Source organism: Triturus cristatus, chromosome 3_2 (assembly GCF_964204655.1).
Source record: "Triturus cristatus chromosome 3_2, aTriCri1.1, whole genome shotgun sequence".
In the NCBI taxonomy this organism is placed as follows: Eukaryota; Metazoa; Chordata; class Amphibia; order Caudata; family Salamandridae; genus Triturus; species Triturus cristatus.
In genome coordinates this window covers 279,825,225-279,841,067 of record NC_140584.1, presented here as the reverse complement: position 1 = coordinate 279,841,067, position 15,843 = coordinate 279,825,225, and the positions used below count along the sequence as shown (strand labels likewise).

Below are 15,843 nucleotides of genomic sequence, written 5' to 3'. Positions count from 1 at the left end.
ATAGACCGCGTTCATCTTTAACATATAGGTCTGTATAGGTCTAGCCTCCTTACTTTATGCCATATTTTTTTTTTTTTTTTTTTAAACACAAAAAATTTCTTTTTCTCTTCCGATCTCCATGCAGCTAAATTGGCCAAAGTTATGTTTTGGTTACTTTTTTTTTTTTGCCTCATGGGTGGGGGCTTACATCATCGACGTATATTTTTCATATCTTATTTTCCATCGCTGGTAGGGAGGGGGTTCTCTTTGACGGGAGCCTTGTCAAGGGGTGCTTCTACCGGTTCTTTTCCGGCTAGATAACACAAGGGTTTTCCAAGGGGGGTGGGGTAGCTGGGAGATGTTTCACGGGGGTAGGAGGGGGGGTGGGGGGGTGGCAAAAATATAAAGTGGTCCTCATAGCTCGAAGCAGTTCTATTAAAGATGGAAGTAGGCATATATTGATTCAGGGACCGATGCAACAAACGGTAATCTTGGCTTTGTTTTTACAGTTTTTTCCCTTTAAGTATGGGTAGTGTAAAATATATCTCCTGGAATGTTAATGGCCTCCGCACCAAGCCAAGAGCTAATAGAATCATGCAATATTTGCGGGATTTGGATGCGCGGGTCTTGGTGCTCCAGGAGACACACCTAACTCACACGGAAATGCTTACCCTTATTAAGAAAAACAACTGGATAGACTTTGCAGTTTCGACTACCCAAACATCTAATACAAGAGGGGTCTCAATTGTATTTAAAAAAGGAGCTAAAGCTAGGCTGATATCACAGGCAGTTGACCCAGGTGGCAGATGGGCCATAGTGTCAGTTGTTATATCTGGTAAACAAAGTACAATCTTAGGATATTATGGTCCGAATCAGGACGATCCCTCCATTTTGGAATCTATATTCTCACATTTGATTACTTTCCCTGAACCCATTATTTTGGCAGGCGATTTTAATATCGTACTGGATCCTCTGTTGGACAAATCACCCAATAATCGAGCCTCTGTTTTTTCTAAGACGAGGGCCCTGCTCCAAAGCGCCATGAAGCAATATGGGTATGTTGATATCTGGAGAGCGAGGTCGGGGCAACAACAAGGGGTCTCTTTCAGGAACTATAAATATCACCACCAGTCCAGAATAGATTTCATCTTAATAAGTCTGAGGCTGGTGGATTCCGTAAAGAGTATTAGCTACCTCCCATCACATCTGTCGGACCATGCAGCGGTAGTAATGGAGATTGCCAGTTTGATTAAAAAGAGTTCCACCTCATGGTCTTTTGACCGGTCTCTTCTCTCATCAGTAGAGGATATTACTTTTCTTAAATCAGAAACCCATAATTTTTTGATTTCCAACAGTGGCTCAGCTACGTCTAGGATAATCTGGGACTCGTTTAAAGCTTTCTTGAGAGGGGTTATCATTGGGAAAGTTTCATACCGTAGGAAGTTGCATAGAGAGGAAGTCACTTCTATTGAAGATCAGATATCTCAAATACAACAAGATATAGATTCCAACTGTATGGATTCCGGTTTAGATCTGCCCACTCTCCATAATCAATTAGTGACTTTGAAGGGTAGTCTGAGTTCTTTATTAAATCTTCGACTTCAACAAAGATGGGAAGCCAGTAAGTTGGCCCATTTTGAATACACTGAAGGTGCCGGGAAATTACTGGCCTGTAAAACCAAAACTGATCTGGTGCGGAATAACATCGCTGCAATAATGGTAGATAACATCATCTTCTCTTCAGATGAGGACATCAGGGCAGCCTTCAGAGATTACTTTCAAGTAATCTATGAGGAGGATAAGCAGATCTCGCCAGAGTCTGTTGAGGGTTGGTTAAGGGACATCAATTTACCTTCACTATCTGCCGAGCAATCTCAATCTTTAGATAAAGCTATCACTGAGGATGAGGTAAGATCTGCCATTAAAAGAAGTAAGAAGGGGAAGGCGGCTGGACCTGACGGTCTACCGGCAGAAATCTATAGAGCCCTTGAAATAGAATTAGTTCCATTCCTCACCGTTCTTTTTAATCAAATCCTACTGGAAGGTCAGCTTCCGCCAGATTCCTGGGATAATGCCTCAATCACCCTTATTCTGAAGCCAGGGAAACCAAAGACGGCTTGTGGTTCTTATAGGCCAATTTCAATCCTGAATGTGGATTACAAGATCTTTACCACAATCTTGGCATCTAGGTTGGCTGTGATTGCGCCTCTGGTTCTCCATCCGGACCAAAAGGGTTTCGTTAAGGGGCGACAATTATTTGAGCTAACCTATGATTTAATAGGTGCCATAGATATAGCATCGGCTCGGACCCTTCCTTTGGCCGCCCTCACGTTGGATGCGACCAAGGCCTTCGATAGAGTTAACTGGGTGTACCTGTCGGGGGCCTTGGCTAAGTTTGGCGTGGGGGATGGGATACGTAGGGCAATTGGCTTGTTATATCATAATCCTGTAGCACGCCTCTTGGTCAATGGAGATCTGTCTGACCCTGTTACCATCACTAGGGGGACACGGCAGGGCTGCCCACTTTCCCCCCTTTTGTTTGATTTTTATATCGAACCCTTTGCGCAACAACTGAGGGAGGAGACTTCTATTAAGCCATTCTCGTATAAAGGGTGGGTGAGGAAAGTAGCCCTATATGCTGACGACGTGCTTATTCTTACCTCAGATGTTGGCTCTGCACTCCCTATAATTTTAAGGATTGCTCGTTCATTTGGTCAAGTCTCCGGTTACGAAATTAATGATACTAAAACCGAGATGCTTGTTTGGAATCATGAAGGGCAAGCTATAGACTTACAAACGGGCTCCTCGATGAGATATTTGGGTTTACAGATAGGGAAGGACATAGAAAAAATAGCTCAAGTTAATTTAACATCGGTAGCTAAAGAATGCCGTAGGTTACTACACTCATGGTCTCATATCCCACTATCTTTAATTGGGAGGGTCAACTTAATCAAGATGTCGATCCTTCCTAAAATTTCGTTTTTGTTTTGTACCATTCCCTTGCACTTTGATTATTCTTGTTTAGTTAAATTGCAGTCAGACATAACATCTTTTATCTGGAACAACAAACAGGCAAGGATTTCTTGGAAAAAGCTTAGAAGGCGAAGGGACAAAGGGGGCTTGGCAGCCCCGGACTTGAAATTATATGCTTGGGCCTTCCAGTTAACTCATTCCCGCATGTTGTTAAAAATACCTACAGACTACGGGGTGGGTCTAATGTTTTCAGCCATGTTAGAAGGGGAAGAAGCTAGTCAATCAGCCTTTCTATTTAAATTCGGCAACCCCAAGTACTTCAAAAAGATTTAACTGAAGGTACTACAAGGCTTGGCAAAATTATGGGCCGAAGTTACAAGATCGATAAAAGTAAGCTACTTTTGTGAAAGGACGCCGTTATGGGGTCTCCCTGAAAACCCTGTTTGGCTTGAAGACATTCTAGCGGCTCCAATAAGAGACGCAGGCTTAGAGGTCTGGGGAGACCTTTTTTTTGACGGGGAGCTGCTTTCATGGGAACATCTTCTGGCTAAGATCGGCCCTAATCTGTCAAGACTTAAATACCTTCAAATATATAGTTGGACTCAGGCCTACAAATCTCAAGCCTTAGAAAGAAATAAGTTTCCACTTGGAGGATATAGCCTGCTCATAAACAACTTGATGAACAACCCCGTGGGAAAAAAGGAGACCTCACAGTGGTATAATCTTCTGTTGGAGGAAACGGATGGAGTCTTTGATCTGCCTGATTCACTTTGGAGCCCTTCAATCTCTGGCCCAAACTTACAAAATCTTTGGACAGACTCATTCGGCCTTTTGTGCAGCATAGTTAAGCCTTCTTGGTTACGGAGGAACCACTTGCTAACACTGCATAGGGCATATTATTCTCCTCTTAGATTATCTAAATTTTCCGAGGGTAACTCATTTGCTTGTTCCAGATGTGGGTTTCTGGCGGCACCAGACACCCATATGTTTTTTGACTGCCCCAGTTTAGTGTCATACTGGGCAGCTATCAGTAACTTTCTAACTACTTCAGTGGGTGTTAAAGTAAACATTGACTTACCTCTTGTGATCTTCGGGATTTTGGAAGGAGCTCAAGGTGCAGCCAAAAATTTAGTGTTCTATACGATTTTGTTGGCAAGAAGGGAGATCTGCAAGAAATGGAAGGACGTGTCCCCTCCTTCCTTCGGCGAATGGCAGGCCTCCGTCATATATACATCACGTATGGACCTGGCTAGGGCTGGTAATCAGAGCAAAAGAGCTTTTTGGTATTTGTTGCCATGGGTACACTGAAATACCCGGGGTTTTTTTTTTTTTTTTTTTTTTTTTTTCCCCGGGTCCGATGATTACCCTATTATGGTGTTCTAGCCATTTGTACCATACCTGGTCCTAGCCCGGGCTGACTTGGTTGCCACTTACACCAAGGTGGTTTACAAGAAGGGAAATGCCTGGTTTTTCGCCTTCCAAGATTGAAACTGCAGTTGCTGAGGGATATTTTCTACTTACTTCCTTGGTCACATATCCCTGCCAGTTCTTTTGAACTGAGACAGCTGACTGTAGGGTAATCTGGCATGGCATTGAAACCATGGTAGCAATGAGGACAAAAAAAAAGAAAAAAAAAAGAAAAAAAAAAAACAGAAATAAGGAATTAACCTTAATTTGACTCTAAAAATGTGTGTCAAAGACCGGAATAAAATGTGCATTAAATTCCATGCTGTAAAGACTTGCCAATTGGTACACTGGTTGACAGTCCTAATAAAAGCAGATCTAGTAAAATTGCATTTCCAGTGTCCCCACATACATTTTTCATTTCCTAGATTCTCCCACCCCTCCGGTCTATGTGTACCTGGAGCGCGAGTGGCTCTTGGAACGACTGCTTCTGCTGCTTCCACTGCGACTTCTGCGAGAATATCGGTTTCGAGAACGAGATCTTTAAAAAAAGTAAAATAAAATTTACACAGGGTACAGTGGGCAGGTTATTGGATATATACACTTTGTACTTTTTGCATACAACTACAAAGCACATTTTAGCAGAGTATCTATTACTTTTTGCAGTACAAACGTTATACGTGAAGAGTAATTCCCTATTAGTCAGCGCTTTAAAGGAAAAAAACGGGAGGCATTCAGTAGAGTATAGTAAGAACTCTTATTCTAAGTGCAAACTGTACTTAAATATTGTTTTACAAGTCCTGGTGATTTTCTCTTCGGTGTGCAGGTAATGCAACCATTTCTTCAGCACCAGAGTTTGTAAAACCGTTCTGCTATTTCTTCTGCCAAACTAAGGATGTCTCTAACTTGGCAGGGATCACCTGGGGTAGAGAACCTATCGAACCCATGACATCCTCCAGGACTACTAAACAGCCGGCAGATCGCACTTTCCCAGAAAATATTAATTAAGTTACCCAATCAACCTTGAGAATATTTATCTTATTGTTGGCGTCATGCAGCACTGGGGCATAATCTTACAGGCAGATTCTCCATAAGGAATACTTCTAACCACTTTCAGCATATCAGGCCAAGGAAAGACCACAGCATCTCTACAATGCATAGATTCAAGGCTTCTACCTACCTGGCCTAACACACAACTATTGAAGGGCGAATAAGAATAGCGTATAACCCAAATTATATTCAGTGTCCCTTCTATGCCCCATATTTTTTTAAAGGGAGTCGCCAGTCTTGCCGCCGTCACCTTGGGAGTGAGTAGGCTGTGGTAGCAAAGTTGCAAATAAAACCACCTATCCTATTTCCAACCGCAAATGAAATGTGGTATTTATAAAGCGCGAACTGTCACTCCCAGAGGTGCCTCTTGGCGCTATAGGATAACAGGCTTCAGCAGTGAGTAGTTAGGATCTAGAGGAGGAGTGCCCAGCACGATTCGTCAGATGTTCCAGAGATCCATGTCTTTAAGGTCTTCCTAAACTGCTCTTCGGATTATATTGATCTCAATTTGTATGGCATGAAGTTCCAGGCCCTTGCCACATACACAGTAGCAGACTTTCCTCCCCTAGTTTTGAGTTTGAAGCCTGGCAATTTGAGATGGTTTGCAGAGGTGGATCTAAGAGTCCTCCTTGTTGTGTATGGTGTGAATCTTGTGGAAAGGTATACTGGCCCTAATCGGCAAGTTGCTCCGAATGCCGTGAGGAGAAGTTTAAATAAAATTATTTTGTGAAGCGGAAGCCAATGAAGGGTTTGCAGAGCTGCTGAGGCTGACGTTCTACGGGGAAGTTTAAGAACCAATCTAGCTGCTGCATGTTGCACCACCTGTAGTCTCCTGATGGTAGATTTGTTAACCCATGCCAGGACACTATTACAGTAGTCTAGGCGTGAGAGTATTAAAGCCACTGCCACTGTTTTCCTTGCGGCCAACGGAATCAGATCAAAGGATTTTTTCAAGGTTTTAATTATGTCAAAGCATGTACCCACCATTTTACGTACGTGGGGCTTAAAGGAGAGGGAGGACTCAAACCACACCCCCAGGTTTTTAGCCACCTCCACCGTGGACAAATCAAGGTTTCATTTTTTGAAACATTTTATATAATGCTGGAGGAAGAGATCAAACATGTCTTACTGCTTTTACCTCTCAAAGGAACCACCTATAAATGCCAGTGAGAAGTGCAGTTGTAATAGTGAATTGGGGTTTCTGGTGAAGGATATATTAAGTTACCTCTACTTGCTATTTTGTTCTTGATGGCCAAAAGCCTCCTCAAAGACAACGCTAGGTAAGCTATCTGTTAACTTGGTTACTTAACCAACAAGCCCAGGTTCTACCCATTATCCATTAATACCCACCTATTTACTGTCTCTCTAGCTGCCTGTATGTTTGCAGTATACTAGCCCTCCAGATCAAACAAATGCATAGTTTGCTTATCCAATGGAGCGCATGAGTAAATGTCCAGGTGCAGATTAGCTCAAGCAAAAATCTGTGTTGCAAGTTCACCTTCCCTCCAACCACTTTTTTTCCAAACCCTGGAAGAAGTTTTATATCTGCCATTGTCAGGAGTAAATTTCCAACCTTTCTCAGTATGGGGGAAAATTTTAAAAAGTTGGTGAAAACCCTTAAACACGAAAGTTAGTAGGTTTGCAGAGACCCAAAAGGGCATTCCAACCCTGGAACTGTGGCCTACATTTACCTATAGCCCAGGTGTGTAGATCTGCAGAAACATGGCAACATAAGGGAATTACCAGTATTCAAACCCTACTAAGAAAGAAGCCCTGGCATAATCAGAGAGGCTATTTCAGAGCTCTTATATATGAGATTGCTGCCATAATTTGTCGCCGCATTACATGGCAAAAAAAAGGGACAAGTGGATTTTGTTACAGGGCAAGTAGATTTATGGAGTAACTTTCCCCATGGACCAATAGATATTTTATTACATTCGACACCCCTGCCCAGGTGTCTGTCCATCCGCATTGTGTGCGCTGCTTGCTTTACTGTACAGAGGTGTTGGCTACTAAGTCATCTATCGCATGTAACTTCCGCCGAGATCGCCCTTCACCTACCTACGCTCTTAAAGTGGTCCAATTTATGGCTGGTGAAGTACTAAGATGCTCTAAAATTATCCTCTATGGTTTGCCATTTCCACCCTACGGAAAGGGTTACTAAAGATGTCTATTAACTCCTGCATGCACCGCACCCAAGCGGTCAACCACCCATGACCAATAACTTACAATCTGAAATAGGAACATCTAATATGCCAATGCTATCAAGGTTTCTAAGCAAATACTGTGCCATAAGAATCTAAACTGCAGTATGAACAGTGTGTGTTTATATATGAATAGAATGTGTTGTCACAGTATTCAGGGTGTAAGGCCACTAAATCTCTTCCACACAGATTTCTTACACTGGAGGCTACTAAGTATCCTACAGTCCACTTGATAGTTTGGGTCATGTTTGGAGGTTAATCAATAAGGGAGGCTGAGGTGGGAATTTTCTTTCAGGATCCCTGCTCACCCAGACGCAGTTTGCATAACATAGCCCCCCATAATCTTGGACCATTATTAGAACTTACGCAATGTCCATGAAGAGACAGAAAGTTTAAATGGGAGCCCTACACCATATACTTTCTAAAAAATGATCTGTGGTTTCTCAATATGTGCATATCGATACTATAACCACACCCCTCATACACAGTAATATCACACCACCATATCCAAAGTGGGCCCTTACATAACTTTAGATGGGACCCCTGGGACACCCTTTAAGGTCCAGACCATCCCACCCTCACTACTGAGTAAAGCACATAAGACAAAGGTTAAGCACAGCAAACATTCTTGTGCTGTGCAACAACCCCATGGCCAAGTCAGTCCCATATATGGCAAGTTACCAAAGCTAGCCATCCCCATTGCCAGTCGCATGCAGTCCCATGGAACAAACTATTACCTTCCCCAGCTCTAGCTTCTCCTCTTTCTCAAATTACTCCTTTGATGTCCAGGGAGGACACAATATCATCCTCTAGTCCCCATGGATTAGTTACCCATCTTAGTGGGCAGTGGATTCGTCCAAGAGGGTGAAAGCCTGATCAAGCTGTAAGAAAGACTTCTGTCTTACAGTCTGGTGATCACAACCTCTTTCCCTTACACTGAAATTGCAGTTCAAACAGTTGCAGCCACCTGTCCCAAATCTTTGTTGTAAGAATGGGTGGCATCCTGTGGGCATCTCTCCTGCACTGTAGATTTGCTGCCAACAAATCCTGAAAGTCACTGGGCTCTTTTTTATGACCATTAAAGTCTTTCCTTTATTCTAAAGTCAGCAACTTGTACCAAATATCCTGTAAACGTGCACTGGGTCGTTTAACACCACCCCCTCCCAAACAGGTGTGCTACAACTACACAACTGTTCCTCTTGAAGTGTGCCACAGAATAGGTCTGACAAACAGGCATACCTCTACCATAAGGTTATGCCCCTAGATTGTCTCCTCCCTCAATTACGTTATGGTGGCTTTTTGCCAAGACCATCAATGGGATGTGGGGGTCACGGAAGGGTTGGTTTTAAAGTCCTTACGATACCTGTTTGAGAAGCTGAGGTCAGGTCACCATATATTACAGACTTTCTATAGCATTTGTGCATCCTCGAGAATGCTTCTGGCCACAAGACATTCCTAAGAGGGCAGGTGATAATCCAGATGGTAAATGGCGTTTACTTAGCATGCGTTACTTCGCATGCCATTACTACGCAGACGTTAGTACGCAGAAGTTTTTAGTTCGCCTACCTTTCATACGCAAGTCAGAACAGCGACTTGCGTTAGGAGGGGGGGGGGGATTTAAAATCCAACACCTTCCCTAGTGTCCACATAGACTGTAGTTGGAATAGTAAATTATACTATTCCAACATCCAGCACCCCCTACTGCAATTTGTTGTTCCGAATTGCGTAGGAAAGGTATGCGAACTAAAAACGCGGTCGTACCAACTACCGCGTAGTAAAGGCATGCGTACTAAACGCATGCGAAGTAACGTCATATATTCAATCCAGATAGGTTAAAATACATCAAACAATAAACAAGGTGAGGAAACCATTGCTTTGATTGTAGATTGAGGAAGATAAGTACTTTACACAAGAAACCGTGATCTGTGATTGCAAAGAAGACTTGAAAATCGATGTGTAGCTTTCACCTGCCAAAAAAAGATCGTAGGCCTAATTTACATTCTAGCTGAAAATCATTTCAACAGGCTAAAATGTGTTTGTGTGTCCTAATTGAACATTCAGAGCCAAGCAAAAAATCTAGAACAATGATTTAAGTTCAAACAGGAAAAACGAGATCCTGCATCCAGGGTGACCTCCAGCCTCTAACAAGATCTGCAGATGAAAATGTAATCTGTATGAAGATTTTAGGAGTCATGGATAAGACAACGCAACCCCAAGTCCTGAAATGGAGCAAGCATTTAACCAAACTTTCTACTAGTAACATGGGTATTCGGGAGTCCAGTGCACCACCGAAAATGGTACCTATAAACACAGACACCCCAACTGCATACATCAATGCATGTTCAGTCTGTGCAAGCAGCGTCCATGCAATCCTTTTGTCGAATCAAGGGAATCCAGACAAACTCACATGCACAGAGCTCTATGAGGATCAAACAGTGCTTAAGTAAAAGTGTACTCTTTCTTTATACTCCCAAGTAGATCATGAGTACACAAAGTAACGGTCATCAAGTGGTGCAAAGGGCTAAACAGTCAACGAGCAAAAAATTTGAAGTCGACACTGAATGAGATCAGAATCCTTGACGCAAAAACTCTGAGAGGAAAAAGCTTGAGGTCTTGAGGCTTCATTCAGATACCCGAGCCTGCTTGGCAATTTTGTGAACTCAGTCTACCTTTTTATTCTGCCGCTTTCTAAATACTACAAAGCTCATTTTGGCGTAATGCTCGAGTCTTGACAAGGGGTTAATTCATAATAGTGCCAATCATTGCAAGAGATTAAGGAAGCGTGCCATAGAAGAATTATAAGGAGACAACACTGGTTACATAGTGTGCAATGATTTACCTGGAACGGCTGCGGCTTCTAGAATAGGAGCGACGGCGCCTAGTGCGGCTTTTATCTTCCACCAATCGGATCTTTCGACCATTCACTTCAGTACCATCAAGCTTATCCAATGCTCGTCTCATATCAGAGTAAGATTTGAATTCTATCACACCCTCATTTTTTTTAGATTTGTGGGCATCTGCGTAGGTCACTTCACCAGCCTGGCGCATATAATCCTACAAAGAAAAAAAAGCAACATTTGCAAGATATATGTTAAAGTTGCTATATTCCGTAGCCGTAAAAAGATATACAAAATGCAAATTCAAGATTAATATGCACTGAGCAGAAGTCTATAAAAAAATTAAGAAAAACTCTTCCAGGCGGTTAATGCTTGTAAAGCCAGAAACTAAAGCAGATTGATCAGCAGTCCCAACCAGACAGAGGGAAAGTGAAATATCCATATCCATGTGTCCTCTTTTTCCAGTAGATGCTTATTCTATTTTTGCATTTTATTTGTTCATTTTCAGAGATTACACCATCATCTCTCTTTATTCACTAAGAAATGGTACAGTAAAATGTCTCCAACCAGGTGGTCTCAATTCAAAACCAACTGTTCTGCTGGTACAATAAATACACTGCTCAACAAATGGGGGTACCTGCGCACTTTTATTTTGATCTTTAAGTGAGATAGAAGCAAGCGTGCAGGCTACGAGTTTGCCTGCATGTGACCATCTCAGGACTTTCCTAACGATTAACAGGCATCGACTACACTAAATCAGTCGATATGTTATGCAGCATCAAGCTCCTTAGACTACCTGCCATTTTCCACACACCACATTCCTGCTATCTAGAAAGATAATGGCAAATTGTTTGATACCCGCCCTTACTGGTACCACTACTTCAAATTGTTATCTACAAATAAAGCAGTCACAAGTGAACTAAGCAATGGCAACAGTGAAGCAAGCATTTAGAAGAATCGGCAACTGCACCAGTCCCTGAAGCATAGGTTTGCGAGCTGTTGAGGTCACGTTCGACAGATCGCGTTTTCTGTTGTCAAATTCTGAAAAACTCAAGAGACCACGCTCAGCTTGAATAAAAATGTAATGCATTTTGGAGAGGAGATTCAAAACAAATTGTGGGATTTAATTGGATGAAAAAACATTTCCTTCTCTCTACATATACCTCCATAACTCTCAAACTGCATTTTCCAAATCGGACACAAATTTCAGATGTTGAACCTTTTTAATACTCAAGAGGAATCTAAGTATGTAGTTTCCAAGTTTTTCCAAGGAGCAAGCCCAGTATGAAGGAAAAAATAACTCATCAAAAAAGCATGTAGTCTTAGTCAGGGTTCTCCAAAGTTGGTCTTCGAGGGCCGATTCCATGCCAGATTTGTAAGATAACTACATATATCTAAATGGGGATATGCTAAAAATCTGGCAAGGATCTGGCCACCATGGGCAGACTTTGGAGAACTCTGGTCTTAGTCAATTATGAAAGACAATAGCCCAAGTCCACGTTATAGTGTATGCCCACAGCACAGACGCCAGGTTTGAGCTGTTTGGCCTTTGGATGTAGAGCAAAGGAGTACATGAGGCAAGATATGCAGATTCACGCCATTTAACCACAACTACACTTAAGACCACCAACTGCTGTGCGTACCTTAAAGTATTTTCTACTCGAAAACCCACAGGAACTATTTTATTCCTCTACTCATTCCCCATGTAGGCAGCAATGCACCAGTATGTTCCAACAGTCATTGAATATATAGTCTGTGGAGTGGTAATGCATTGTTGGACGTCTACTTAACATAGGGCAGATAACCAGTAACCTTAAAATACCACCCACACGAAATAGTCAGAAGCAGAATAGGAAAAAAGGGAAGAGCTTAAAACAGCCGCACTTTAAATACTGTGATATATCTCAAAAGTTACAAACCTTCAGATCTTGCCAACTGCATCGGCTAGACAGATTTTCCACAATCAGTCTGTACTCCGTACGGGTAGGCGGTCCATATTTATCTCGACCACTTCTTCGATAACCTTAATAAGTATATTAAAAAATAAAATTAAAATAACAGTTCACAGAAGGGAGAGTATAGGGTCTTGTCTAGACTCTGTAAAAAGAAACTCTTTCCCAAAATTAGTTCTTCCCAGCATACTCCAATTTTTTTCGCCTCCCACCTTCTCCCAGTGATGCTTTCACCAACACCCACAAAAAGAGGGTAAAAAAAAAAACCCAGTGCCATAACAAGTGCCCATTTTTTTTTTACACCGGACATCTTACCGTCTGAGCTTGAAAGGCCACGTCCTGACCCGCGACGCGGTGGGGATCCCGGCGAGACAGGCGAGCGGTCTGTGGGAAAAAACAGAGGTAGTCCGGAGGCTTGGGGGGCCGTTATGCACGGCCTGGTGTCAGATAATTGCTTTTTCCCACCCACTTGGCATAATCTGCAGCAAGTTTCCCACCAGTGACCACTGGGGTCTACCCCTCCTTCAAGAGGTAGACACTTCTGTGCTCAACATGCAATGGTGGGAAATGCTCATGCAGTAGCATGGTCAGGTCCTTACCACAGTTGGTGTGGAAGATGCCTCCGCAGCCATCCAAACCCCGGGGTATAGGATACTGTTTGCCAAGGCAGTGATATCCACTGCCATCAAGCCAACTGGCTCAACTGTAGGTTCTTCATTTGTGTAGTACAGTAATGCAACATGAAAAAAAAGAACTTATGTTTACACAGCAAACTACCAAAAGTAATGTACAATTAAGTTAACATGCAGAGAAGTATTAAAAATGTAAACAATATTTAACATTTAAGTATCCAAACCACTAAGCCAATGACTAATTATTACTTACTGTAATTAGTGGTTTTGAGAATATCTGGCATGAAAAACATTTCACTTTAATTTCGTCTGTCTCTAACCCTTGGGATCCTCACCACCCTGGTCTAATGGGCAAAGGTAGCGATCGTCACATGGCTTCCTCTTTTTGGGTCAGCCAAGGGCCGCATTGGTCAAAGAGCCACGCCACACCACACGCATGGAAAGGTACCCCCAAGGTCAGCATATGGCACGGGCAGTCAGTCATCTTAGCCTCTAAGATCTCTTTCAATTAAAACATTGAGGACTTTGTTAAGTCTACAGTAAACATCACAGTAAAACAAAACCATTCAAATACGTTAGCAGTTTATTTTTCAAAAGTAAACTTAAATGTATATACTTCAATTAGCATTTACAAAAGACAACTAAATCAATGCAATAGCTCTGTGAACAGACGTATCGCTTGAATTAAAAAAAAAAATTAAATTAAAATCAAAATATCCCTTTCAGTTTTTCAAATTTTGCTTCTAACGCTTAATAGTGCAGGTTCAAAATTGCCTCTTGCGATTGAACAGGTCAACGCAAATGTGTTAGGAGTAAAGGTAGTGGCTGCTGCTTGCATTACTTGAACTGCTAAATACAAGTAATATGTAATTGCTCACAAGAAGCATCATATGTGCTTGGGAGACGGTAATCCATGCTAGCATTTGTCCGCTATTGGCAAAACTGCAGTAGACCGAGACAAGAACAACTTTTTTTTTTTATGCGATCACACGGACAATATACTCTGGATACATTCTACGAAGATTTACTAATGAGGGATCAGCAGGGCAATATTCGCAACCTACTTAAGGAGTGATTTTGTTTTTGAAAAGTTTAAGTCCAAAGTGACTGCTACTTTAAACTAGGTTAATCAAATAAGTACTAAACTTTGGGCATCTGGCCTTTAATTGACACTCCAACAAGTACCAAGAACACCACTAATTAGATGGAAAAAAAGGAAAGATTAGAAAACGGGTACAGTAGGAATTACATATACCTTTGCCCTGTAGCATCACACAGAACAAATCTGAAACCCAACCACAGAAAAGAAAATTTGACAACATCCAGGAAAAGGTCAAAATAATGACCAAAAAAATTTGGGCGAGAAAGTCAGAATTCATATCAGTCAAAGGCAGCATAACCAGACTGGATTCTAACCACCAACAATGACAAACGTCAAAAGCCTCCCAAGGAAGCACACTTCAATAGAACAGAATCAAGGATCCGAAATTATCTTCTAGGAGTGATGGTTGTAATACATATGCACGTCACAGCACACTCAGAATTAAGTATTTAATGATCTGGAAGTGATTTTCATCTCCAACTTATCAGACCGTGGGTAGATCAGATCATACTATCAAAATTATTGGCCTTATCTGAAATAATTTAAGCATCAATATGATCCTAGCAAAAAGGAAAACCAAATCAATGTGCATGCTAAAGGAGAGCTTTCAGATTAAAGTTGCAAAAGTCACACACATCCACGATAGACAAGCCACCAAACGGTATTGGTGCGCTACTGCATGGGGGAAATGTTCCCCGAGAAGCGTGGCGTGAATGCGTTTACAAAAGAGATTGGGACAAGGCTCCCAATTCAGAGACGGGAGAAACAGTGCCAAAGATGGATGTTATGGGGGAAGACACCAAAATAGGATAGTCAACCGCATCTGACCTAAAGTGTCATCCAAGCGTCAACTCACAAGAACATACAGATCACCCCTTTTCAAAGTCTGGTAACCAGAGGAGGGCTTTGAGTCAGCGATTTTTTTTTTTTTATATACATCTCCAATTTAAAAAGCAGCAAAATTCTTTCCTAACCCAAGCAGTGTTCGGCAAACTACTGCATACGCTTCAGGGTGATGTCCAGACTGATACAAAAAGCAAGATAGTTTTAAGCGCACTCTGTGAAAAACAATCTGACGGGCAGGGCACAGACAGGGCAGATGAAATCAATGGCCATCTTGAAATAGTCTTGCTTCCTTTGATGAAATAAAAATTACAAACATCTGGTTTGCAATCAGCGAGAGTGGTTTATTAAATGCACGTCATTCACAATAAAAACAAACTCCACAATTAAAATGTGTGCAAGCTATTTGAATATCCCAGCCATGATTGCAGCCCATGGAAGCAAGAAAACGGCAAGATAGTCTCTCGAATTTATAAGGCCAACGACAGCGCCTTTCCAATCATATTGCATTGCACGAAATGAACAAGCAGAGCCAGGCCCTCTACTCCTAAACAAGTTTTCGCCGAGCCGCACACGCCCATGAAGCAGCCTGAACCAGCTTTTTTAATATTTACACGATTAAAGAAATGTTAATATACTTACTGCGGTCAGAGGCATAGCTGCCATCCCGGCGCGGACCTCGTGCATGTTCAACGATGACGCGCTCACCACACAGGTCTTTACCATTGAGTTCGTAGACTGCATCGTCTGCGTCGCGAAGATCATCAAACTCTACAAAGCCATAGCTTAACGGAAGAAGAAAAACAGGTACGTAGTTAATTGCTACGCAAATAAAGCACCACATTATTTGGGTTATAGTGAGTTTAA

General features: G+C 42.0%; 1 protein-coding gene across 2 annotated transcripts in view; it reads right to left on the bottom strand.

Annotated features, from left to right (window-relative positions):
• LOC146857101 (uncharacterized) overlaps positions 1–15,843 on the bottom strand; it is a 47,876-nt gene that overhangs the window by 13,982 nt on the left and 18,051 nt on the right. Inside the window, exons 2-6 of one of the 2 annotated variants that reach the window (XM_085647597.1) lie at positions 15,619–15,761; positions 12,715–12,783; positions 12,367–12,470; positions 10,450–10,664; positions 4,814–4,897 (exon numbers count right to left, since the gene is read on the bottom strand). In XM_085647597.1, the coding sequence (XP_085503723.1) occupies positions 4,814–4,897; positions 10,450–10,664; positions 12,367–12,470; positions 12,715–12,783; positions 15,619–15,761 (615 nt within the window). Of the gene's footprint in view, positions 1–4,813; positions 4,898–10,449; positions 10,665–12,366; positions 12,471–12,714; positions 12,784–13,284; positions 13,484–15,618; positions 15,762–15,843 lie in introns of those variants that run through there. The other variant, XM_085647598.1, reaches the window with a different exon arrangement.